Source organism: Cydia pomonella, chromosome 26 (genome assembly GCF_033807575.1).
Source record: "Cydia pomonella isolate Wapato2018A chromosome 26, ilCydPomo1, whole genome shotgun sequence".
NCBI lineage: Eukaryota > Metazoa > Arthropoda > Insecta > Lepidoptera > Tortricidae > Cydia > Cydia pomonella.
The window spans coordinates 4448258-4474070 of record NC_084728.1 but is presented as its reverse complement, the minus strand read 5'-3'; the positions used below and the strand labels follow the sequence as shown (position 1 = coordinate 4474070).

Genomic DNA, 25813 nt, shown 5'->3' with positions numbered 1-25813 from the left:
TGAGTTTCCAACATTGCCAACCAGAAATACCTTAAACTATTTTAGGTTTAAATTGATTATTTCTGCTGGTAGTAGTACTATAATATCACGTCGGTGGGCAGGGATGGTTTATTATTAATATCTGGTCAAAATAGTAAATAGATACGTTTTTTGGGAGGTTTTTAATAATCGACAACTCTCATGTAACACCCCTGGAATATCAAGCGTGCATAGAGTACGGTAGTAGCTTATTATTAAGCGGGTTGTATGTTCCACCGCCGTGGTAATCGACACCTTGTCCGGAAAATTACAATCTATTAATAACTATGTGTACCTATTATATGATACCACCTTATGCCATGTCATGTTTTTGAATTTATCATTCTTTTTTCAGATTCATGACCTCAAAATCCGGCAAACTCTACCTCCACACAGACATACGTATAATAGTCTCCAGAAAAGCCGACCTCGACACGGCCACTGCCCACTCGGCCATCTTCCGGACCATACCGAACAACGACAAACCGACCAATGAGGAGCCAGAGATTTCCACCAATGCCAAGCGAGAGATTTCCACCAATGAGAGCCCAGTCTCAATTGATAGAGCGCCAAATAGAGTATTCGGGGGCTGCAGTGAGTTTGACTCGGAAATTAGAAACGATATAAGAGAGTTAGGTCACGAAAATCAAGATGGCGTATCGTATGAGCTAAGGAGTTTCACTTATGCCCCTGAGAACCCTAGGTTCTCGCCTCGATAGTATTGGGGCAAGATATTTTATCTGTTATTTAGTGCCTGTGGTAAATATTGATCCGAATGTGTTAATATGTATGGAGTAATGAGAAAATATATTTTTTGGTTTTTATAACTGCTTTGTTTCATTCATTTCAACATGTAGATAATCACTACACCTTATAAAACAAAGTCCCCCGGTGCGTCTCGCCGTGTGTATGTATGTTCGCGATAAACTCAAAAACTACTGGACGGATTTTCATGCGGTGTTCATCTATCAATAGAGTGCTTCTTGAGGAAGGTTTAGGTATAATTTGTTAAGATTTTGTGTAACCCGTGCAAGGCGGGGGCGGGTCGCTAGTATACAATAACAGTGGGATTCTGAAATGTTCATTCTTCATACCGATAGCAGTGTTCGTCGAAACGTTAATGCAATTGACCATTAACCATTACTAATTTTACCGTCATTTGTAACCGTCCGTTACGGGTTGTGGTTCAATTTGTAATGGTTATTGGTCAATTTCAATTAACACCGGTAGCAACAGCCAAATTCAAGTTTGACCAAAAGGCAAAAAGATTATTTAAGCTTAAATAACATTGACACATTTACTCATTCGTTCATGTTCGTTTATTATATGTTATGTCACGTTATGTGAAATTTTAAATGATAAATATGGATATATTGGCCAAGCAGCTATAGCATGGACATAAGTAATTAGGTAAATACATACCTGTTTGGTTTAAATGAAGAATGAAAAAGCGGACAAGTGTGAGTCGGACTCACCTACCGAGGGTTCCGTACTTTTTAGTATTTGTTATAGCGGCAACAGAAATACATCATCTGTGAAAATTTCAACTGTCAAGCTATCCGGCTCATGACATACAGCCTGGTGACAGAGGGACGGACAGTGGAATCTTAGTAATAGGGTCCCGTTTTACCCTCAGGGTACGGAACCCTAAAAATTACATAGGTACTTAATTAGGGTGTACTGAGTCTGTCCCCACCTTGAGTAGCTTCATTCCCATTTGTATAGTGGCGGTCACGTGTGGCGGGGACTCGGGGACAGATGGGAATAAAACTGCCTCTCATTCATTTATCCCAACCAGAAATAACGGGGATTAGTGAGTGGATACGAGTATTTTTTCTTAAGCTTGAAAAAAAAAGCAATAAAATTCATAGTTCAAGTATAATAATATTTAATAACCATCGAAAATCATCAAATAAATAAATACATACATTATGGCGACAACTTACATAAACACTTACTTTAAAATAAATACTTAAAATACTGATAAATTTAGAAAATAATACAAAGTTTCATCAAAATATCATAAGTCGTCTAGACAAATCCAAATTGTTATTTTATTTTGACATTTTTTTGTGAAACTTTGCTGATTTCTGCAACCCTAGTAAAGCAACATACCTAGCCGTTTATAAATTACAAAAATATAATTTAATTTACAGTACATATGGGGCTACTTTATAGCACTAGTGCGAGAAGTAGCATATTATGTTACTGTGTCGAACATTTAAAGGGCCATATGTACTGTAAAACGTTGTACGATACATGTGCGAATAGGTAATTCGCAACTCGTGTCGATTTAAAACACTCCCTTCGGTCGTGTTTTAATTTATCGCCACTCGTTTCGAATTTCCTATTTTTCGCACTTGTATCGTAATGTACTAATTTATATAGGTTATAATCAATGCACATTCAATAAATGCGCTAAAGAAATAGTCGTGCAGTTTTAATTAATATGGAAACGGGGTTACATTTTATTAAAAATTACAACAACAATAACAATTATAACAATTAAAATTTATTTTCAAAGTTGGTTAGGTCGGAAAAAAGTACATTTAATGTTCGTATTATGGGTTAGCTTTTATATGTGTATATATTACGAAAGCTTATATACATACTAATATGTACATGTATGCTAACATTTCAAGTTAGAATGATCATTGAACACAATAATGTAATACAATAATAAATGTGAGGTTATATTTAACTGTAATAATAAATTATAACATAAATATAAATGCAATAGTTAATATTCTAATGATTCGATAGAATCTACATTATTTTGTACACTTTTATAAGTAGTAATCAATAGCTTAGTTAGAAATAAATAAGTTAAACTAAATAACCTAATATAATTAATGTGCTCCCATGACGATTAAAAATAAAACAAGTTATTGTAAGTATTGTTTAAATCGGATAATTTGATTTGAGGCAAGATCGATCGTTACTTGTACCCAAGACAGTGCGTATTATAAGAGATGGCTAAAAAAATGAGTCCGAAATATTGCACGTGACTAAAGATATTTTGTAAACTAAAAATATGTTGTTAAATAATATTATTTGATCTTACCCCATTTTTATGAAATACACATAAAACTGGCTTACAAACTTTATGCCGAAAGTGGACGACCGTCCTGAAACCGCCTTTCCATACAAACGTAGTACGCATTTTAAAATATTTTTACATAATTTGATGTATATGAACCATTACTGAGCCAATGCCACTTACAGAGAGGTAAATGAGGACTTTGTATGGAAAATCGGTCGCCCCTTTCGTCTTTAAGGACTACCAAATTGATGTCGTATACACATTTAAACTGTAAAAATATTAACTGGTTTCCGTTTTTGGTAAACTTGATTAATATCTAAGAAGGTTTAATACTACACCGTTATTTTAATAAATTACCCTAGTTTAGGGCCACCCCAAACTAGTGTCGGTGACTAGTCAGCGCTATGGGAAATGGCGTCGCTGCGCAGTTGCGCCAACGTTGCGTCGAGCAGCAGCCATAGAGTTGACTAGACGCCGACGCTCAGGAGACGCTAGTGTGGGATGGCCCTTAGGTACTCTAGCCTTAAAACCTAAAGTGACTGTAGAAAGACCTGTAATCTCAGTATTTCTGTTGTTTTTGGTTACTGACCCTTTTCAAATAAGCACTTTTAGGAAAATTCCGACTGATGGATAATACCGACATAAAAATAGGTATTAATTTAAATAAAACCCTTCCTTTTTTAAGCCTTATTGAGTTTACTGTGGGACTTAGTAAATTAATGTAACAATGTTCTATAGTATTTTTTTAATACATAATAAATAATATTTAGTTATTTTAATAATAAATTATTCACTGCTTACGTAAAGTTGTCGTATTATAAGTCGATTTTTCCCGTATTATCTGATAGACGAAATATCCCAAACCTTATATCAAACAAGGGTGTATTCCCAACTGTCCCCGCTCCACGTTACCGCCGTCATACAAAAGGCGGGGACAGATGGGCATAATTCATATTAATGCACCTATTCCCATCTGTGCCTGGCTGGGACAAATAAGAATACACCATAAGTTACCGAATACCGAACAACGAAGCTACTGGGACTAGAGGAAAAGAGACAAGCATACGCCTAGACCCGGGTGAGAAGAGGTCGGATATAGGTCGCTGGCTTCTCCTGCGCTCTGTACGGGCTGTTCGAGTTGATGTCATCCAAATCGGAATCCTGAAAATAAAAGAATGTTTATTTTAAAGCGTCTGTTTTAGTTTACTTTGTAAAGGGATCAACAACCATTCCACGTGTTACACCAGCCACTGAAAGTGAGGTGGGTACACGTTGTATAGGTCATACTGATCAACTTTTATTATGAGACTAACCGCGAAATCGCAAAAAAATTGGCTCTCCCATACATTTTGGCTGGCTGATGTTGATATCTTGTATGGGAGTTGTTGGGAGTCTTTTCCAAAATGATGTAGGTGAGGCATTTTTGGCATTACATATGTTGAATTTTTGGCATTAAGCGTAGGAGATAAATTGTTTAATTTTAAAGCCACCCTGACACTAGCTTCTCCCGAGCGTCGGCGTCAAGTGAATCCTATGGCTGCTGTTCGACGCAACGTTGGCGCAACTGCATAGCGACGCCATTTTCCATAGCGCTGGCTAGACGCCGACGCTTGGAAAACGTTAGTGTGGGAGCTAATAGTTACCTATGCGTCCCGACCCAACAATACATTAGTTATTCCTGGGCAACAAATTCCAAATTCAAGCTGGTTTTCACCCGGGGTTTCAGTAAGGTACACAATATGAGTTTTCAATGGCCGCTATGGCTTTTATTATTATTTTTATTACCAAAAGCTAAGCATTTGACCACAATCTCTATGCCGGTTGGCAATTGAAACATAGATGGTAGGATCCCATAGACGTACTATACGAGTGCCCGTGAGGGACAGAACATACGCAATGTGACAAAATCAAAAACGTTTTATCCTGTAGATTTTAATAAGTTCCTGTTATGATGGGGAATAAATAAAAAATAAGACGGCGACAATCATAAGGCTTTCTCTGCTACTCGTACTGAAAGTTCCATAAGAGCATCTCGTTCGGTCATCTGCCAGCTCAATCTTTCATCTCTCTATGGATTGAAGTAAACATTAGCAAACTGGTTGGCGACAGGCTTGCGAATAAAGACAGGAAAGACAAGGAATGTAAAGGTAAAGGGTCGTCGGTTCATGCAGTCCCGGGTGAAAGCGCTTTCTCCTGGTCCTATCGTGATGGGCTAAGCTATGGTGCCGAGAGAATAAGAAATTCCATGAGATGTAGGTATACAATGTGTTGGCCTGTGAAGAGTGAATATTTCAACGGTACGTGCGTAGTATCGGTTACCGTATTTCTGCGCAATAAAATGTGACCGGGGCTGGCAAAATGTCCACTTTGCCGCTTGCCATAAGGACGCGTTATCAGGTTATTCGCATAAAGATACAAGGAAATCTCGTCCTTATGGCAAGCGACAAAGTAGGACGTTTAGCCGGCCGCGGTCACAATGAATAAAACGGTGCGTTGTACAATAAAAGGTGTGGTGGGGCAGAATGCTTATGGTAAACCTTGTAGTTATTCCCCATGACCATTCGCCTTAGAAAAATATTAAACAACGTATTTATACTTCACACCCTATTTTAAAGCATACAATCACGTGGGCTACCAGGCCAATTTCGATGTTTCGTCCCTCTTACAGGCTACACGTTGTATATAACGTAGAATCACTATAAAAGACTTACAAACTCTCCAATTAGTTGCCTTAAAAGACTCTTGATATTACCAAGTGTAAAATGTTTAAAGACTCACTTCAACAGGGTCCATGCTTCGGGACCACGGGCCCCATCCAGGTTCCTCCTCATGATCATAGTGGTGCTGATGCTGTGCATGCTCGTAGTATATGACCTGCAGACAAAAATACAAATATATATATATATATTTATTCAAACTTGTTCATAGGTATCAAACTCTAACTAAACTACGTAGTGGAAGCAGTGTTGTTCGAATGTTAATTAGAATTGACTATTAACCATTACAAATTTAACCGTGAGCAGTAACGCACGGTTACAGTTTACGGTTCAATTTGTAATGGTTATTGGTCAATTCTAACGTTCGGCCAACACTGAGTGGAAGAATAAGGTGTCCTAGAAGTGAAGAGACAACATTCTAAGTCTGGCTGAAATATTATTAAAAAGATAAGAAAAGTTTGGTGTCATGGTGTTTTTGGTTTCGTAATCTGTCACTTAAAGCGGGAATTTCGTTATTGGATATACTTAAGTATTTGAAAATAAAGCGTCAAAGATTATGTCGAAATTTATATGCTGCTACTGACGGAAGTTGAAGGAGTCTTATACCCCATTTCATTTACCATGACGGGAATCTTTTTTTATACTACGTCGATGGCAAACAAGCATATGGCCCGCCTGATGGTAAGCAGTCTCCGTAGCCTATGTAGGCCTACAACTCCAGAGGAGTTACAACCGCGTTGCCGATCCTAACCCCAACACTCTCGTTGAGCTCTGGCAACCTTACTCACCGGCAGGAACACAGCACTATGAGTAGGGTCTAGTGTTATTTGGCTGCGATTTTCTGTAAGGTACTTCCCCAGTTGGGCTCTGCTCTATATCTGGAATGACAACCGCTGCGCTGTTCTCTACCACACAGTGAGATGACATTCACAATGCCCATACCTCTCTTTTGGACGTAGTTTAAGGACGTAGCCAGGTCCGTCTATTGTTTAACAATCGCTTTACGGGCTCTGCTCTTCAAAGCCAGCGTGTGGTCAAATAATAACACAAAAGGATCAAGACTGGACAGTTTCATGTAAGACACGACGCCGCAAAAAAGTTTGCCGGGTATCTTTTGCTGTCACAACTCGTATTGTTTACGTCTAATGACCGTTTCAAGGGGAATCCCGCCATGGTAAATGAAATGAGGTATAAGACTCCTTCAACTTCTGTCAGAGTGGCAGCATATAAATCACAAAATAAATATCCAAGTTGTCTGTCGCCAAAATAAAAAGAAACGATCTAAATTTTATGTTTTTGTGAAACACATTACAGCTCCTAGATACATAGAACAAGAGGAACGTGCCAAAAGAGGGTGCCGAAGAGTATAACAGTCAACTGAGGAAATTACTCAACGATTTATTGCTGATGAAACCTATGTTCCGGCAGATCCCAACGATGTTCCTGGAAAGCAATATTAAACAGTCGTAAAAATGTGTATTTACGACCAAAAAATTGTATCAATAGCCAATTTGAGCAAACAATATCTAGCATGGCCAAAACAATTGCTGCAAAATCTGGAACATTTGTAATGCGGCAGTCCGTGAACATTCTAAGATTTTTTTTTAAGTTGTTTTTGCCGCAAATTTAATACTAACTTAATCATTTAGTTACAACTTTCAGCCAAAATGATTACTTTAATTGCTTACTTTATATGTATTAAATATTTTGAAAATAATGTATCGTTACTTCTGGGACACAGTATATAGTACATATTTAGAGTAGGTACCTAACACTAATTGTGACCGCGGCCGGTAAAACGCCCTACTTTATCGCTTGCCATAAGGACGTCTTGTTATTCGTAGGTTATTCGTATAAAGATACAATGAAATCTCGTCCTTATGGCAACCGACAAAGTGGGAGTTTTGCCAGCCGCGGTCACAATTGGGAAATTTACAAAAATACGTGAGTAATAGATTCATTGAAGACCATCCTGCTAGTTAATTGTAGCAAACGATTAGCCTTATAGGCAAAGCACTATATACTAATATGGGGTTAAGTCGGAAAAAAATATGAACAATGACATGACATCCCTGGAGATGCACGCATCCATTGACTAAGGCGAGACATGGTGGATAAATATAAAAAAAAATCACCCGCATTTTATAGTGAGAACGCTGTATGGCTAAATAATAAAATGAATAAGTGTAAAAAAATACAATACATATGTGTTGTTTCCAAGCAAAAAGTCTCACTTTGTCGCTTGTGTAGAAGTCCATTGTTTTAAAGCTCAGCAAATGGGGTTTATCATACAAACCACTGCATCCAGTTAATATTTCTTTTATTACATCAATACACCGTATTAACTAAGAACAAATCGTACATAATATCGGTCGACGGCATTCCGCCAAAATCTGACAGTTCTCTATATAAAACTAAAATGATTTATATAAACACAACAACCAAAAAGTATAAAGCCCGGTGCATACTACACGTTATTATCAGTATAAGGCCACATACAGGATATTAACTATTGTGATGCTTACAGCTTCGGCCATCCTTTTTTTTAAAAGTGAGCCCTCTCACTAAAAGTAATTATAAACATTAATAACAACAGCAATATATCGTAACACGTTTATCGATATCAAAGATAAACATTCACAACAACAGTATTTGTAAACTTCTACACAGTACACTTCTTATGCACAGTATGGGCTCACGTGAATCAATCATAGCCAATAGTAACCTTTAAGCTTATTGAGAAATAAATCTTAACGCTTAACATGCTTGAATCTGAGATCATGTAAACAGTCATTGAATACAACCAACACCTGGTAGCATTAACAGCCTTCTTTAGATAGTCTTTCAATATATGAACTAACTTACAATCATGGTCTGCTCTAGGCAGTCTGCCAAAGTATAAACCAACCTCAACGATCACAGTCTGCCCTCAAGGCCTGATCTAAACAATTTGGCAAAGTATAATACATGATCGTAAACAATCACAGTCTGCACTCAAGGCCTGCTCTAAATAGTTTGACAAAGTATACTACATGATCATAAACAATCACAGTCTGCACTCAAGGCCTGCTCTAAACAGTTTGGCAAAGTATAATATATGATCATAAACAATCACAGTCTGCACTCAAGGCCTGCTCTAAACAGTTGGGCAAAGTATAATACATGATCATAAACAATCACAGTTTGCACTCAAGGCCTGCTCTAAACAGTTGGACAAAGTATAATACATGATCATAAACAATCACAGTCTGCACTCAAGGCCTGCTCTAAACAGTCTGGCAAAGTATAAATACATGATCATAAACAATCACAGTCTGCCTCAAGGCCTGCTCTAAACAGTTTGAAAAAGTATATAACATGATCAGAAGCAATCACAGTCTGCCCTTAAGGCCTGCTCTAAACAGTTTGGCAAAATATAATACAAACCACAAACAATCACAGTCTGCCCTCAAGGCCTGCTCTAAACAGTTTGGCAAAGTATAAATCAACATCAAAAATCACAGTCTGCCCTCAAGGCCTGCTCTAGGAATTTTAACAAAATATAACACATCATAAACAATCACAGTCTGCCTTCAAGGCCTGCTCTAGACATCATTCCAAAGTATAAATTGTTATAGCCTGCTCTAGACTTGACTGGTCTAGACAGTCTGCCATCACGGCCTGCTCTAAAAGACAAGCTGCTATCAAAGCCTGTTCTAGACAGTCTGCCAAAACTCACACCTAATCATTTTAATGATTTAATTTGTTAGGGCCTGCTCTAGACTAGATTAGTCTAGACAGTCTGCCACAACGGCCTGCTCTAGAAGACAGGCTGCTATCATAGCCTGTTCTAGACAGTCTGCCAAACCTCACACCTAATCATTGTAATGATTTAATTTGTTATGGCCTGCTCTAGACTAGATTCGTCTAGACAGTCTGCCATCACGGCCTGCTCTAGAAGACAGGCTGCTATCATAGCCTGTTCTAGACAGTCTGCCAAACCTCACACCTAATCATTGTACTGATTTAATTTGTTATGGCCTGCTTCAGACTAGATTAGTCTAGACAGTCTGTCATCACGGCCTGCTCTAGAAGACAGGCTGCTATCATAGCTTGTTCTAGACAGTCTGCCTTCAAGGCCTACTCTGGGCAGTTTGTCAAAGTATAAACGAATATAATGAATCAGGCAACAAGGCCAACTTCTTCAATTTCAACATTTATTCAGCAAATAGGCCACAAGGGCACTTTTACACGTCAACATGGAATTTGCATACAATTAAAAAAACACATCAACAATTATAAAATACAACTAACCGCAAATATAAATTCAAACAAATTACAAGTATCTCATATTACAAGTACCTTAACAGCATATATACCTACTTATGGCCTCTAGACAGTCTGCCATCAGGGCCTGCTCTAGATTGTCAGCCAAAGTATAAACTAACATAATAAACAGTCTGCCATTACGGCCTGTACTAGACAGTCTGCCAAACTGACCAACCCAACCAACCCAACACTCAGAGACTCTCGCTGGTCAGATGCAGATTGCTATATCCTGGACACGGCGTGTATAGTACGCCGGTTTCTCACTCAGCGGCCCTGGCCATCGGCAGCTTGCACCCTGCCCCACTGCCGACATCACCATGTAATAGCTTAACCTTCTTTGCTTTAGTCAGCTCTTGCTGCGAGACCCTCGCTTATCATCAACTTCATTCGTCCAGCCAGGTTACCAGCGTTGAAACATAAAACAAATAAAAATGTTATAATTATTGGCAGTAGCAAAGATCGTTTTAGTCACAGTCATCATTAACAATGAACATTTTATAAGCCATAATTATCGACACAGTCGATCATTATCAACATCATCAGTCGTTACTATAATATACCTAATCATCATCTATATTCTATATCGTCATCAAAGTCGATCATCATCATTCAGTCATTATCATCTTCAACATCATCAATCGTTACTATAATATACCTAATCATCATCTATATTCTATATCGTCATCAAAATCGATCATCATCGTTCAGTCAAGCATTATCGCCGACATTGTCATCGAAATCACCCAGCTCCGTTATCATCATCGATTTGGTCAGTTATTGACCGTTATAGACATCGAGGCAAACACCGTCGCTGACACCGTCACTGTAGACGACATGTTCAGTCATATACATCATCATCGTTATCGGAACTCTGTTGCCTAAGATTTTCCTTAGGTACCTGATTTACTCATAGGTGCTGAAATCGTAATCAGATGTCACAACATTAATTAAATAAAATGACATAAATATTCAATCAATTCATCAACACTGAAAATAATTACTTTTAAAACGTGTTTTTTTTTTGTTCGTTGTTACATCCGGTTATTGCCTATACTAGTGATGACAACACACTTCATGGCGAAAATGCAATCACTAATTTTGTGTTTATTAAACACGGTTGTTTTGCCTAAATATTTTTAATATCACCCACTTATTTCTTGTCATCACTGTACCTTCTGTCACAAAATCATGTGTGTCTTAATCTTTGTTATCTACTTTTAACTTCATTCACATAACTCACTCTGGTGTGTATATCCTTTGTTTAGGTCAATCACACAGTTCTTCACAAAACCATACTAAAATGTCTTAGTAAATAATTGGTGTTACCTGTTGTATTCATCAATTTTACATTTTAAGTCAATTTTCAATGACAATCCTGTAAGTCTTGTCTTTTCAAAGGAACACTGATTTTGTTAGCATATTAATTTTATATAAATTGATTTTCTCAAACTTTACAATGTTTTTATATAACTAAGTAAAGTGCTTTTACCTTTGTAAGACACTTTCTGGTCGTGTCCATTACTTACACCTTTACCTACTTTTTAGTAACCTGAAATTTAATGATTGAATACCACTAACTGTTAAGTTTATTAACCTGAACCTGTCATACAATAATTATTTCAGATTCACCCTTAAAGCAAATGAAACTATAAGTCACTAATAAATTGTATTTCATAGCAACAATTCATGATTTCATTCGTGATTTGTTATTGGATTGTACAGCTGCATTATTTAAATTTTCATACCTAGTAACTTTAAGAAAAATAATACAACATTCATTGACTTATAAATTTCTTCATAAAGATGGGACTTACGGGCACCCAGTATGGTGCCAGCACAGCGGTTGTCAGTGAATGCGAGCCAAGCGTGCACTCCAAAGTAACTATGCGACTGATGCAAACTCATCAACCATCAATGTGCATTGTAGCAATCGAACTAGGCACACCAAATGAGAATGTTCGGTTATATGAATGGGCATATCTTTACTTTTGAAATCTTTGACAACACTAATATTTTCAACAATATGACCATGTGTGTTGACAGCACAGAAAAGTAATCTGTTCACTCAATCCTGTTAAACTAATGCTTTTATAGGCAGAATTTGCACTATGCTATTTGCACTTACTAAAATGCATAAAAAACACACAAACATAGATAAATACTGCTTCTCAACTATGTAAAGGTATTAAGTATTATATATAGTATTAATAGAGCTACAAGAATTCTAAATAAAAATACTTGCATGATGTGAAATGTCAAAATCCAAAACGGGCCCGAGACATCAACATCATATTCCCTGAATGATAATAATGATGCTTTGAAATTGTAATTTATATTTTGGCACCGTAGAGGAACATGACAGCAGTAAATTGGTGCAAGTCTGTTTTACAATATAAAATGGTACTTAATATCATTAATGATATTAATTTAACTTCCTTGGTTTGTATGTGAGGTGTGAGGGTTAATACCTTCGCTGCAGCATTAAGTGTAACTAACTATACTTTGTATGGGGTCTTTCAACCACCTACCGCAGTGAAGATGTCAAGTCTGGAATAATATCCCTATAGTCCAATATGCAAAATTTCCATACTTACATCAAATGATATCTAAAATTTCCAAAAATTCAGAACATTTATTTTCATCTTTAAATTGTATAAGTACCTATGTAAATATTTCTCATATACAAAATTAGATTATTGTGATGCTACATTTAAAACAATATTATGAAAAAGACATGAAACTATCAGTATCATTTCATATTTAAAAATCATATAGTGTGTGTGATTCCATTCATTCAGTTTTGTTTCTATTTGCCTCTCTTTAAATTTCCAGATAAATAATTTTCAATATACTTAGCAATGATAGGCAAGTAAATGCTTATACCTATATCATTCAATATCTTCAATTAACTTTTTTCTTTTGAATTTTCCCATATGAGTACCTAAAACCTAAATAACTTTTATAAATAAATAATTTGTTTGTTATCAAATCATAAACGAATTCATTTGTGTATTTTATCCAAAATGATTTAAATGATTTTTATTAAGATTCTATTGAGACCAAAGTAGATAGAAGTATATTTTAATGAGTGTGCTGCTTGCTAAAGGCCTCCTTTAGCTCTTTTTCTTTAAAACTATCATGGGCCACTGTCCTACAATTCTAGCCCGCTGACAGATTAAGTTCTTCCTCTCATCTTAGTTATACCATCATTCCATCATAGCAAAAACCTCTAGGATACCAATCCAATACCTTTTTTTTGTTATCTCTTAACATATATAAGTATTATATACTCATGCATAATTAAAAAAAACCTTTCATTGCCATTAGTCCATCCAAAAATAGTAATAGTCAACATTCAACTTACAGAATGTCATTATACAACTCAGTGTTAATAACTAGATTCACTGAGCACTTGCACTGCACAATGCCATCCTTACCGCGTTGCCTTCCTTCATAACCATGTCACAGGCTCTTAAGTATGGCTCTTGTCTCACCAGAAAGTTGATGGTTGATTGCTTGCGCTTGCATTTTCGAGATCTACTCTCATTGTATTCCGTCTCATCTCACAAAACCGAAAACAAACAATGACAAGAACACGGGTTAATAAATAGGTCAATACCATAGCAAATGTATGTAACTATGTACAGTACATTGAAAATTTAAAACAAAACTTTTGATTTATGCAAACGAAACGAACTGTCAATCGTTCTCTTTAGCGAGCAAAACAAACAAGCTAATGAAATCTTGTATCATTTATATACTATCAACTCAACTGTTTCGACTATGAAACAAACATTTAAAAGACCAAGCAACTTACATTTTTATGCACCTCTATACAAGTGAAAATAAATTAAGTGCATCCAATATCTATGTGGGCATTTGAATTCATAATCCCGCTTTCTGAGATGTAGAAGTCCATTGTTTTAAAGCTCAGCAAATGGGGTTTATCATACAAACCACTGCATCCAGTTAATATTTCTTTTATTACATCAATACACCGTATTAACTAAGAACAAATCGTACATAATATCGGTCGACGGCATTCCGCCAAAATCTGACAGTTCTCTATATAAAACTAAAATGATTTATATAAACACAACAACCAAAAAGTATAAAGCCCGGTGCATACTACACGTTATTATCAGTATAAGGCCACATACAGGATATTAACTATTGTGATGCTTACACTTGCCATATGGACGCTTTAACAGGGTAAGCGACAAGTGGGACCTTTGACAAGACTTCAACACATGTGGTGATACTTTACCGCACTAGTGCGATAATTAGCACATTACGTAACTATGTCGAAAATTTTAAGAGCCATTGTAAAACCTTGTACAAACGTGCGAAAAGGTAATTCGCAACTCGTATCGATTTAAAACACTCCATTTGGTCGTGTTTTCATCTATCGCCACTCTTTGCGAATTTTCTACTTTTCGCACTTGTATCGTAATGTACTATTTATTAATATAAGCGCGCAAGAACATGACATGTGCATATATGTATAAAAACAGGCTCCCATTTTGAGCTAAATCAAATTCTACATTTTCGAATTAATCCATATAAACGTCCGTAAAACATACAGACAATAATATTGAAAATTATGTATGCATACAAAACATTCACACACTTAAAAATTTCACTCAAAAATTTTGCAAATTCATGTCAAATTTCACCACACATGTAACTTACCCACTTACCAAACAAGTTTAATTATTGCATTCAGAACCTTACAACTAAGTAGATAAAGTTTAATATTGAAAAATGTATTCAAGTAAGTTGGTTGATAGATTTTTGTAGAGAAATGCACGCACGCAAAAACAGTATTTCACAAAGAAATGGAATTAAAACCAGTTATAGTTTGACTTCGAAAGTTGACCCCACAATTTAAAGAAACAAATTGCAAACTGGAACAAGATAGGTATTATTTTCTCGTATACTCGTAAATTACTCGTGTAATAGCATTTCACCAAAGTTATTAATGGATATGGTCGGGCTAACCAATTTGTCAGTAAATAAGAACAGAGAAAACTATGTGTTAACGGCACCAATCATGGGACATTTAAGAGAAAATTTGGAGTATTTTTGATATATCACCGACATCTCTAAAATTTCTACCGCTTTATGCTTTAAAAGTTGAATGTCCAATTCGTCCTTTATGTTTTCTATGTATTTAATGAAAGCTACTGCAATTGGTTTCAATATTATTAACCAATTAAAACTATGTTTTTTTGCTCTAGTCATGGGATGTACGGCGCCATTAACTTTTAAACTAACAAATATCAATGAAAAATTAAACTTAAGCAGCTCTTTGGCTCCTGTTTATGGTAAAATGTTGCCAGCGATTAAAAACTGATGGTAAATACTTGTTTTACAGGATTTGTCTATACCATCCCATTACTGGTGCCTGTTCCATTATAGGGGTGTTTACTATACTCCTCTATTTCTTTGGTTTGGTGGGTGCTCGTACTAGCGTAAGACAAATACAGTATGATTCTCTCTGTACATGTTTGAAATGAGACGGACCCTGTCCAAACTATAGATTTCCACTTATACTTTTAGGGTATAAACATAAATCAGTAGGTTGCAGACGAAGAGCCAGCATCGCCAATTGTTGTGCATGTACTCGCAGAAGTTGATGCTACTGCTTTATGTTTATACACTAAAAGCCGACACTTACCACACAATAAATCATTTATGCAAATTAACATATTAGTGCATTTGCTATATAAATCAGCCTCTTGCTCTGTTTCTATGCATTTTTGTTTCCCACGGATATTTTTTAATGTTTTTTTACAAGACTTGCATTTAATGTTTTCCATTTTCCACTACAAAATGCAAAAAACAAATGCAGATAATATTATGTGTCAGATGTTATCAAAGCTGACACGTCATCGTTGATGTACTTCTATCTGTACATATAATGCCAGTGACTACTTATTGGAGAATCGTTTTTTTTTGACATGAAGCACGAAGATTTGTGCAAATATTTTTATATGTGTATGTAGTGGACATTAGTGGCTACTCATGCATATTTTTTTTGGAGGTGTACCTCCGCGATAAGTAAAAAAAAAAAATGGGAGGGAAAAAAATATTTTTATTTTTTGCAATGAAGTTTAAGGACAGGATGCTGGTAAAAATATGCATTTTGTAGTTTTTTTTATTGTTATCAAATATAATTTTGTTTGGTTCACGTAACTTGAATCGTTTATAAAATATGACACTTTCAATGATACCCTAATTATTTTACGTTATCCTGAATAACTCGCAAACAAAAGAGAATCGAGGTCTGATGTTAAGCATGGAGGGTCCTTAGGACCTAACAGTACACTACCAGAAATATCGACAAAATCCATCGTTGGGGGCACTTCTTGTTCGCTTAGCCTGCTAGACCCTTTGTGTATTGAATTTGTCACCACAATTAGGCAAGGTAATTTCAAATTAATTATCTAAGCAAATCAGTCCTCAAAATGAATAAAAATGAGTTAAAATTTAGCTTAGAGGCTGGGATGTCGGGATTGTCAGGAATGTCGCATTCTTCACATTCGCGAATCCGAATGTCCCGGATGCGAATGTGCGAATGCGAATATGAATGTTAGGGAATTTGTAGTTGTTAATAAATACATAAAATATATGTCACATAAGAACGGGATGTGTTAATTTTTCTCGCGTATCCCTAGAAATTCATATTACCAAGGTTCCAATTCTCGAAATTACTTCGTTGAGTCATGACTTCAATACGGTCGCCGGAAACAAATGGCCGCAACTTGATCCTATCATGATTCGTGACCACTTACACTGAAGAGAAAGTCAGGATTTTTCGAAATGGTTTGTATAGAACCGGTTTATGCAATTGACTTCTTAATTTGAATGATGATCATGATTAGCATAGAATCTTCAAATGATATTGCATTGTCGAAGAATGACAAAGTTTCTACAGTTGTCATCTGTGGTGTTTGACTGAATAAATGGCTGATGCGCTAGCAACACTGCGTCATGGCGTCGGCCGGGTGTAGCCGTGCACTGTGTTTACAAGAGTAAATTGTTTTATTTATAATAGGGTTGTTTCCATCTACAAATCTTAGGGCAGAATTTTATCCCAATAAATTCTTTTGGCTTATAAGAACATGTTAAACTACTTTTAGGGGACCTGTAATGACCATATTTTTGTAAATATTGAATTTAAAATATCTTTTCGCACACGTCACGTGACCAAACTCGAAACGTCATGGAAGATTCTGATGACGTCACAACTCTCGGATTGACACTGTTGACAGTTAGGCGATAAACAACAAATGACAAATGTCAGTTGACAGTTCGTATCTTCTACGTGTGTATGTAGTTATGTGTCAAACCGTAAACTGTGACGTCACACAATTTTCAAAGAGCGTTTTGGGCGCGAAAGCATCTGTCAAAATATATTTTGTTAATTTAACATATTTAAAGCCGTTTTTAGTATAAAAGTTGAATTTTAGGGCAACTTTTAGTTAATATAGAACGTAATACAAGCGTTTAAAAAAATTGGAAACAACCCTATTGATAACTTAAGAATTCATAGATTGATGAATTTAAAATGTGAACAGCACATCTATTTATTTTATTCGGGCTATCAAGTTATCAACAACTATTGGAATTAGCCTCTCAACGTGGACGTTTACTTTGAAATAACCTGAAATTAAGTTGCCGTAGGTGGTCGGTGCTCTCTGAAAGAGCGGAGTTTTTGAAAAATCGCACCTCTTTTTTAGATAACAATACTTTTTCCAATAATTTAATTAGCAAACTCACGAACATTAAAACGCATTTTAAATTTTTTTAACAATTTGTACACAAAGGCTAAAAAAATGAAAATAGCATCAAACATTTTTTGTTAAAACTTACAACAAATCAAAATTCCGCGGTCCCGAGTACGCATATCCATCTCGCTCACGCTTACGCTCAGTGAGAGTGAGTGAAGAACACAAACCTGGGGCCTTAATGTATGTAGGGGAAAAAGGATTAACTTGTTGCTACTTTAATAGTTATTTGTTTTACAAGGGGGCAAAGTTGTTGTTTAACCGGCGCTCGTGCTAATATTGATACCCGAGCAAGCGAAAGATTCTAAAATCGGAATCTTGAGCGTTGCGAGGGTTTCAAGGGACGAGGGTTAAACAAATTTTGCCCCCGAGTGAAATACAAAATTTTTCACCAGACCAACCCGAGGAAAATATTAACAAAATCAAACCAAATCAAATGCAAATGAACGTCATTAAATATTTATCATTAAAAATCATCATTTAAAAGTCAATTCTACCAGCTAACATAAGGAAACAACTCAAAATTTGCATCAGATTACTTTGCCCCACATGTGGATAAAATGCAACTTTATCATGAGTTTTTGAACAATCAAGAGAGCCTTTACAAACTGGTGTGGTGAAAAAAAAAAATTCTGCGTGTATTTTGCATGCTTGTCAAGATTCATGCTTGGTGCTGTACTTTTTACATTAGTTATGGTGAAGAACTATACTACAGTAAACATTCTTCCATAATTATATATTATGATATATAATTTAGCCTATATATACGTCCCATGGCTGGGCACAGGCCTCCTCTCATGCGCGAGAGAGCGCGAGTTCAAATTAATCCTGGCTCGTACTAATGAGTTTTTCGGAATTTATGTACGAAATTTAGTATTCAATTTCAATTCAATTCAATTTATTTATTTCGGACCATGTCCATAGTGTTAGTGTACATTCCCTTAATTCTATGTTAGTTAACTACTATACTAACTCATAATAAATTATACACTAAGCCTCTGGATCCCATATGTACTCCCTCCCAGTGTTTCCAGAAGGCGCAAGCAGGCGATTCTAACACTAGGCGCAAGAGGCTGTTGGAACTGTCACGCACGCGACGCATCAGGGAGGCAGTCCTTTTGCGTATTATTGTACCAAGGCAATCAGTGCGCGCCTCCGCGAACATACCTGACGCGCTGCAAAAACGAGGCAGTCCCAACAACATCCTGAACCCATTGTTGTACTGGACGCGCAGGGCATTGAGGGCCTTTTTAGTATAATTTGTCCACAGACTGCACGTGTAAAAGTTCTGGCAAAACGCTTTAAATAGCGTTATTTTGACATTCCCATTACATCGTGCAAACCTGCGAGACAACATATTACAACGTACCGCCAATGTATTAGCTGTTCGGTGAAGGAAAACATCGTAATGTGTGTGAAGTCCTCAATCTTCCTTAATTATACTATGTACTAATAATAATTAGACAGCTATTCTACGTAGCGCCGTTGTGTTGAATAAATATCTCTTCCGGCGAATGTTTCCGGAGATATCTGAACCTGCCTATTCATCGTGATTGGGAGGCCTATTTGGCTTTAACAATTTGAAGTGGTTACATTTCATTTTCATACGACCTTATCATCAGGCATCTCACGCGCACCAATAAGCGCGCACCCTTATAAGAAATGCCTCATCAGAAAACATAGGAGTTTACATAACAATATCAAAAAATGCTGTTACTCGAGAATTGGAATTTGCGAACATAATAGTCTAGTCGACAAGTTCAAAATGGTGAAAATCGGATCCCTTTATTTTGGCATAATTATTGAAAGTCATAATGTAATAATAGTCATATTATAATTAGTCATAACTCTGAAACCGTTACATTTTCAGGAATTTCCTTAGGTTATCCTATAGATAGGTTAGGTTAGGTTTGTATTATGGCAATCCTGAAAAGTTACGCGTTTCTGAGAAAAACGAAATGGCTAACGAAAATGCGGACAAACAATACATTATGACTTAAAATTTTATGGGGACAATAGAGACCTGTGTTGGCAGCATGGTTCCATTTTTATCGCTTGTCACTATACACATCACTTTCGCACTTACATACTTGTTAGAACGTGACAGGCATGGTGACAAATGATAAAGAGCCGACCATATTAGCCCTACTGGTGAAAAAAGAGATACTGCTCTTAAAAATACATGTGGTACCTGGTACCTCATTGGATTTGGAATTATGTCTAGAAAAATATATCAGAACTGTGTATTAGCACTTAAAAATTGCACAAGTTATAAAAAAACGGTATTTTGTTTTTAGACAATAACTTACTAACTATTAACATTTGAGAAATTAAAAAAAAAAACACACACACTTGCACAGTAGGGGGACTGATCAAGGTATAAATATGGCCGACCATTCTAGACAGCTCAGTCAGTTGTCGGGAGTCAGACCGTCAACATCTCCAGCATCTCCTGAGGATGCCTCGTAGAGAGGCGAAACACGTGTCGAGTTTTGTACTTTTGATGGTGGGTTGTTGTATTTATTTATGTATTTATTTTTGCGGTGGGAGGGTGGGAACATTAATTGCAAGTAAAAATACGCAAGTAAGTATGACGGGTCAGCACTGATTGACTAGCACGTTATTTTCTCGCGGATTAGCAAAGGAATATTTCTTGTTTTAATTAGCATGGATTTCCGCAAAGTAACGCCTGATTCTATTAATTATTTGAGAAATTTTAAAAAGAGAGTGGTAATGAAAAGTGAGTTTCCAAAAACAAATTTACTAAGTTCCGGAATTCTATCTCTATTCTTTACTATTCAATTTAAGTGTAAATAGCCCAAAAAAACAGATTGGTGCTCACGATCAATGTTGTATTCATGATACGATCTATATCAAACTGATATTTCAGAATCGGCTATATAAATTCACTATTAAGCTTAAACCAGTAAAACAACAAATTCACCAACCAGTTGACAAACAGGTCTGAAAGCGGATGGCCGTACCTCTTACCCATATACATGCAGACATACAAACATACATACATAAGATTAGAGCGCGTCGCATACGTGCGTTGATTCATAATCGTACCCTGATTTGACGTGACCAAAATAAACCAATACTAATACCTAATTAACTAAATATCGGCTCAAGTTTTAGAATAGAATAGTTTATTGCATATCACATTACAAGCATGGATGGAATGGAACATATAGGTATAGGTACATGTGACACCCTGTAAGGGCACAGCAATATAAGAGGGCTACAGTAGGTGATTAATTTACAATTATTTCGCACATCATTAAAATAATATTACACATACATTCATTTATTGTTGCTAATGCACCTTTTTTTTTAATACTACGTCGGTGACAAATAAGCATACGACCCGCCTGATGGTAAGCAGTCTCCGTAGCCTATATTCGCCTGCAGCTCCAGAGGAGTTACATGCGCGTTGCCGACCCTAACATTCCGCACCCTCGTTGAGCTCTGGCAACCTTACTCACCGGCAGAAACACAACACTAAGAGTAGGGTCTAGTGTTATTTGGCTGTGGTTTTCTGTAAGGTGGATGTACTTCCCCAGTTGGGCTCTGCTCTAGATTTGGAATGATATCCGCTGTGCTGTGCCCTACCTTGGTAGGTAACCCATAACGCACGTGCAATTGTATGTATACGTATCTATCCTTGTTTATCAATATATATGTATATATTAGTGTACTCATAGTCATAAGGTATAATTAAACATACTATAGTATATATTTAGAAATTTTATTTCGCTCAAAAGTTACGGTCTTTTTGTTTATTTCTCACTGCACCCACCTCGAAGTTTTTCTGTTTTGCCTTATGGTTGACTGGTAGAGAATGCCCATTGGAATTAATTCCGCCTGTTGTACTCTTTTTTATGTGCAATAAAGTTTAAATAATAATAATAATCGTTCAGATGCTGTTGTTAACTAAAAAAACCTCAGCCGGTTATATTACGGTGATAAGTACATCAGCTGGACGCATGAATATATAAAAAATAAGCGCTATACCTTTTATGATAGCAATAACAAATCATGAAACTTTGCATGTAGCATTTTATCAGTAAAGGCCTGAAAAGCCATCAACGGATTACGCAATTTACACATTACGCATACTTCGCCGCACGTAAAGTGGTAATGCGCATATTTTTATTTTACAGCTGACGGTCATTCCACCGCGATAGAACCGGCTGACGGTTTTTTTAGTTTAAAACAACATCTAAACTATCATCTGACAAAGTATCAGCCGGGAGGCGATGACTGACGGAATACGCTCCTGGCCCGCGGTCTATAACAAATACAGCTGCCGGGATTGGCTAGTATTCGGGGGATTTTTCTAAAGCACCAATGGCAGCGCTCTACATACGCTTTATCGGGGCTAAATCGGGGCTAATTAGGAATACCTTAGTTTAAAAACCGTTCTAGATCGTGTCATTCACGAAGACGCGTGCTTTAACTCGTATTGTCATGTTACTAAAGGAGAGATTCGACAAATCTGCGCGTCATCGTGAATGGCGCAAACCGAGATACCACATACATTGTCAAATTCTTACAAGCTTGTTTCCGATATTAATGTTGATGCGTTTAGAAATATAATCTCAGTCACGGATGCATGGTTTGCCACGGGGCATGGAAAGCGCGGAGAAAGGTCATGGAGATAAATTGTGTAACTTGTGATTAATGTGTGCATTAACATTTACACAAGTACTATTGACAATTCTACTGTTTGATGGCCTTCTTGGTGGCAATACTAGTAAATTTAATACTAAAAGTTTTGCACCCGACATTAAACTTATAGGTAAGAGCTGTAATAAATAATAAAAAGTCATCTACGTTCTTATCGTGAATAGTGACTATTAAGAATGACATTACATTACTATTGAAAGTACCTCTACACTCTATAATATAAACTTGTAATCGCAATGAAAAGAAATAATATTAGAATGGGAACAGCATAAAGGAAAACAAATTAGATAACGTAGAGAATGCCTTAAGGCATTAAGTCCGATATTTGTACTTTTTTTATACTGCAATAAAGTTAAAATAAATAAATGTCGTTCTTAAGGCCTCGACCACACACGTCACCTATTATATTTTATGAGATATGCGTTACAATATAACACTACGTTAAGGATGGCACTTTCAGTCAAGTTATTAACACATGACAGGTGTTAATAACTTGACTGATTTTTCAATAATTGCCGACAATCCTTTGATTTTTTTTGTTAAATTGTCCTTTAAAATGACTTTATATTTGTTTATCAATTAGTTTGTATGCATTATTATGTAATTATGTGCAAATATGGATTGCCGACAACAAATAGACTTGTTATGAGTTATCTTCGCTTCTGTTGCCCGTGTAATAATGAAGTGCCCTAAAGAGGTGACCCTCACAGAGTCAATGTCAATTATTTCACTTTCATACAAGTTTGCAAACACGAATGCCACAGGATCAGTATGAATGAGTCATCTCCGCTTTTATCGCCCGTGGCGTAATGAAGGTCAACTTAGTGTCAACCGTTGCACTTTCTACTGCACGCGGTACATCTTGCACGAGAAATTAGAGCCAGACCAAGCTAAGTTGGCAGCGATTTTGACAGCCCAGACGGTGCAAGCAGCAGACGTCATTATTTCATAGAAGTTTGACGTTTAAAATAACTCTCGCACCTTCTGGGCTGCGCCTTTAAGAGTCCCTGTGTCGGAAAGCTCGGCTAATGGTCATATGTATTGTATGGACTGATTTTTATCGGACATGGCCCATACATTTGGCGTGCCCCACCCCTGCAAAAACGGACTGTTTTGTACAGAAAATTACAGGGGTCCAGTTGTTAAATCCTCCAAGATCGCAAACGTTCCCACGTTCGAGACTTATCTAGTCTATATAGCCTTTATTTCAAGTTATCGCCGGTACAGTCAAGTGCAAAAATATGTATCGAAAGAATCGTCTCATAAATATGGTATTACGCTCTTATTACACTGGAATAAGATGCTATGGGACATATTTTTGAGTAAGATGCGGACACCCATATTTTTACACTTGACTATATACAAGCTGCATCAATGCAGAGAAAAACTCTGCTGTCTGAATCTACGGCACCTTAACAAGTATATGTTTTGAAATATTAGTGACAAATTCTAAATTATTTTAATAGCAATAGGACGGCGTATAATAAGCGGCGTGTAATAGTAGTAGAGCGCTGGTGGCCTAGCGGTAAGAGCGTGCGACTTTCATTCCGGAGGTCGCGGGTTCAAACCCCGGCTCGTACCAATGAGTTTTTCGGAACTTATGTACGAAATATCATTTGATATTTACCAGTCGCTTTTCGGTGAAGGAAAACATCGTGGGGAAACAGGACTAATCCTAATAAGGCCTAGTTTACCCTCTGGGTTGGAAGGTCAGATGGCAGGTGCTTTCGTAAAAACTAGCCTACGCCAATTATGGGGATTAGTTGCCAAGCGGACCCCAGGCTCCAGACAAAATGCCGGGACAACGCGAAGAAGAAGAAGAAGAAGAGAACTTTTAATCGTTTGGTCTTGTGTTGTGTTGTGTTGGGGTGTGCTGTGTTGTGTTGTGTGTGTTGTGTTGTGTATTATCTAGTCAGGTCAATTACCCCACATGTGTAGTATATATCTTTGGCCTATCGCAAATGTTCTCACGTTCGATACTTATCTAGTCTATCATAGCCTTTATTTCAAGTTATCGCTGCTAGGTGCATCAATGCAGAGAAAGTGCAAGGTGACCTCGAGACCTTCATGCAGCGGTGGGATGCAACCAGTCTGTCAACTCTGAGGCAGTAAGTTAATACAAGGTCGTACGTTGCCCTCATGTATATGGAAAAGTTTTCGGAAAGTTCACAGAACATTAGAAAACTTTCATTTTCGAACCAAAATTTTTTAATGTAGAAGTTTTTCAATTTTGAATACTTTTCGAGTGTTTTAGGTAAGTTTCTCTGAGAAAATAAAGTTCTATAAACCTAATCTTCCCGATTATAAAGCAGGTCATCTTAGTCGCTAATTGCCAGAAGACGAAAGACTCACTCCTAAACGAACTATCAATCCACAGACCTGAGGGCCTACCGCGAACCACGTTCGACGTGTTGCCTCCCTGTCACACTTACGTATGAATCTACAAGTGCAACAGAGAGGTAACACGTCGAACGTGGTTTGTGGTAGGCTCTCTGATGTTGATGTCTTTTATGACTCACCAGGCTCGTTTTCCACAGCTTTATATGTTTTTAATAATAATAATAAATAAATAATAATAAAATGTTTTCTTGCAGGCATAAAAAAAACCCATATATGTTTAAAAACTAACTATAAACTAGCTTAACTTTAACAAAATGAAAATAATGAGTATTAAACAATTCAATATTATTATTTCCGGTTCTCGCTCTGATGAACAGATAGCCAATGCCTAAAAACATGACTATTTGGGTTCTCAGTTATCGTCCTCACAATGTCGTTTTTCAAGCTTCTAATAGCTTCCGAAAAGGAGGCTACCCTGGCTCTGAGGATCGCGAAGAAGTCAGGTACTCTGGCCGTCGCAAACATGTCTGATGCACTACAGTATCTAGGCTTACGCATCAGGATACGATATGCATCATTATATGGAGTGATTGTACAGTCAGCATCAAAAGTAGCGGATGAAACAACGCGCCAAAAGTATCTGATATTCCGGATAACTTTTCCAAATATAGATAAATTTCTGAAATTCGTGCTCAAAAGTATATCTTTTACAGTCTTAGTTGTTCTATGTTAAAGACATCACTTTTTGTTAAGCTGTTACAGAATGGTAGATACTTATGAATCGTTATTTGATCCGCTACTTTTGATGCTGACTGTACCTAGTTTGTAATGTTTAACTATTTGTGGATATTGTAAATAATTCTAATTATTAATATTATTATTTAACATGTAAGCGCTTTGGTATC

The 25813-nt window shown here is 36.7% G+C and overlaps 2 protein-coding genes across 3 annotated transcripts in view; one reads left to right on the top strand and one right to left on the bottom strand.

Annotated features, from left to right (window-relative positions):
- LOC133532004 (protein Atossa) overlaps positions 1-845 on the top strand; it is a 94181-nt gene extending 93336 nt beyond the window's left edge. For both annotated transcript variants that reach the window (XM_061870480.1, XM_061870479.1), the window contains one exon: positions 374-845. In XM_061870480.1, the coding sequence (XP_061726464.1) occupies positions 374-737 (364 nt within the window). In that variant the 3' untranslated portion in view covers positions 738-845. The remainder of the gene's footprint in view (positions 1-373) is intronic.
- A 1314-nt stretch (positions 846-2159) lies between these two features.
- LOC133532010 (uncharacterized) overlaps positions 2160-25813 on the bottom strand; it is a 50604-nt gene continuing 26950 nt past the window's right edge. The window contains 2 exon segments of the mRNA XM_061870489.1: positions 2160-4222; positions 5840-5935. Of these exon segments, the coding sequence (XP_061726473.1) occupies positions 4130-4222; positions 5840-5935 (189 nt within the window). The 3' untranslated portion in view covers positions 2160-4129.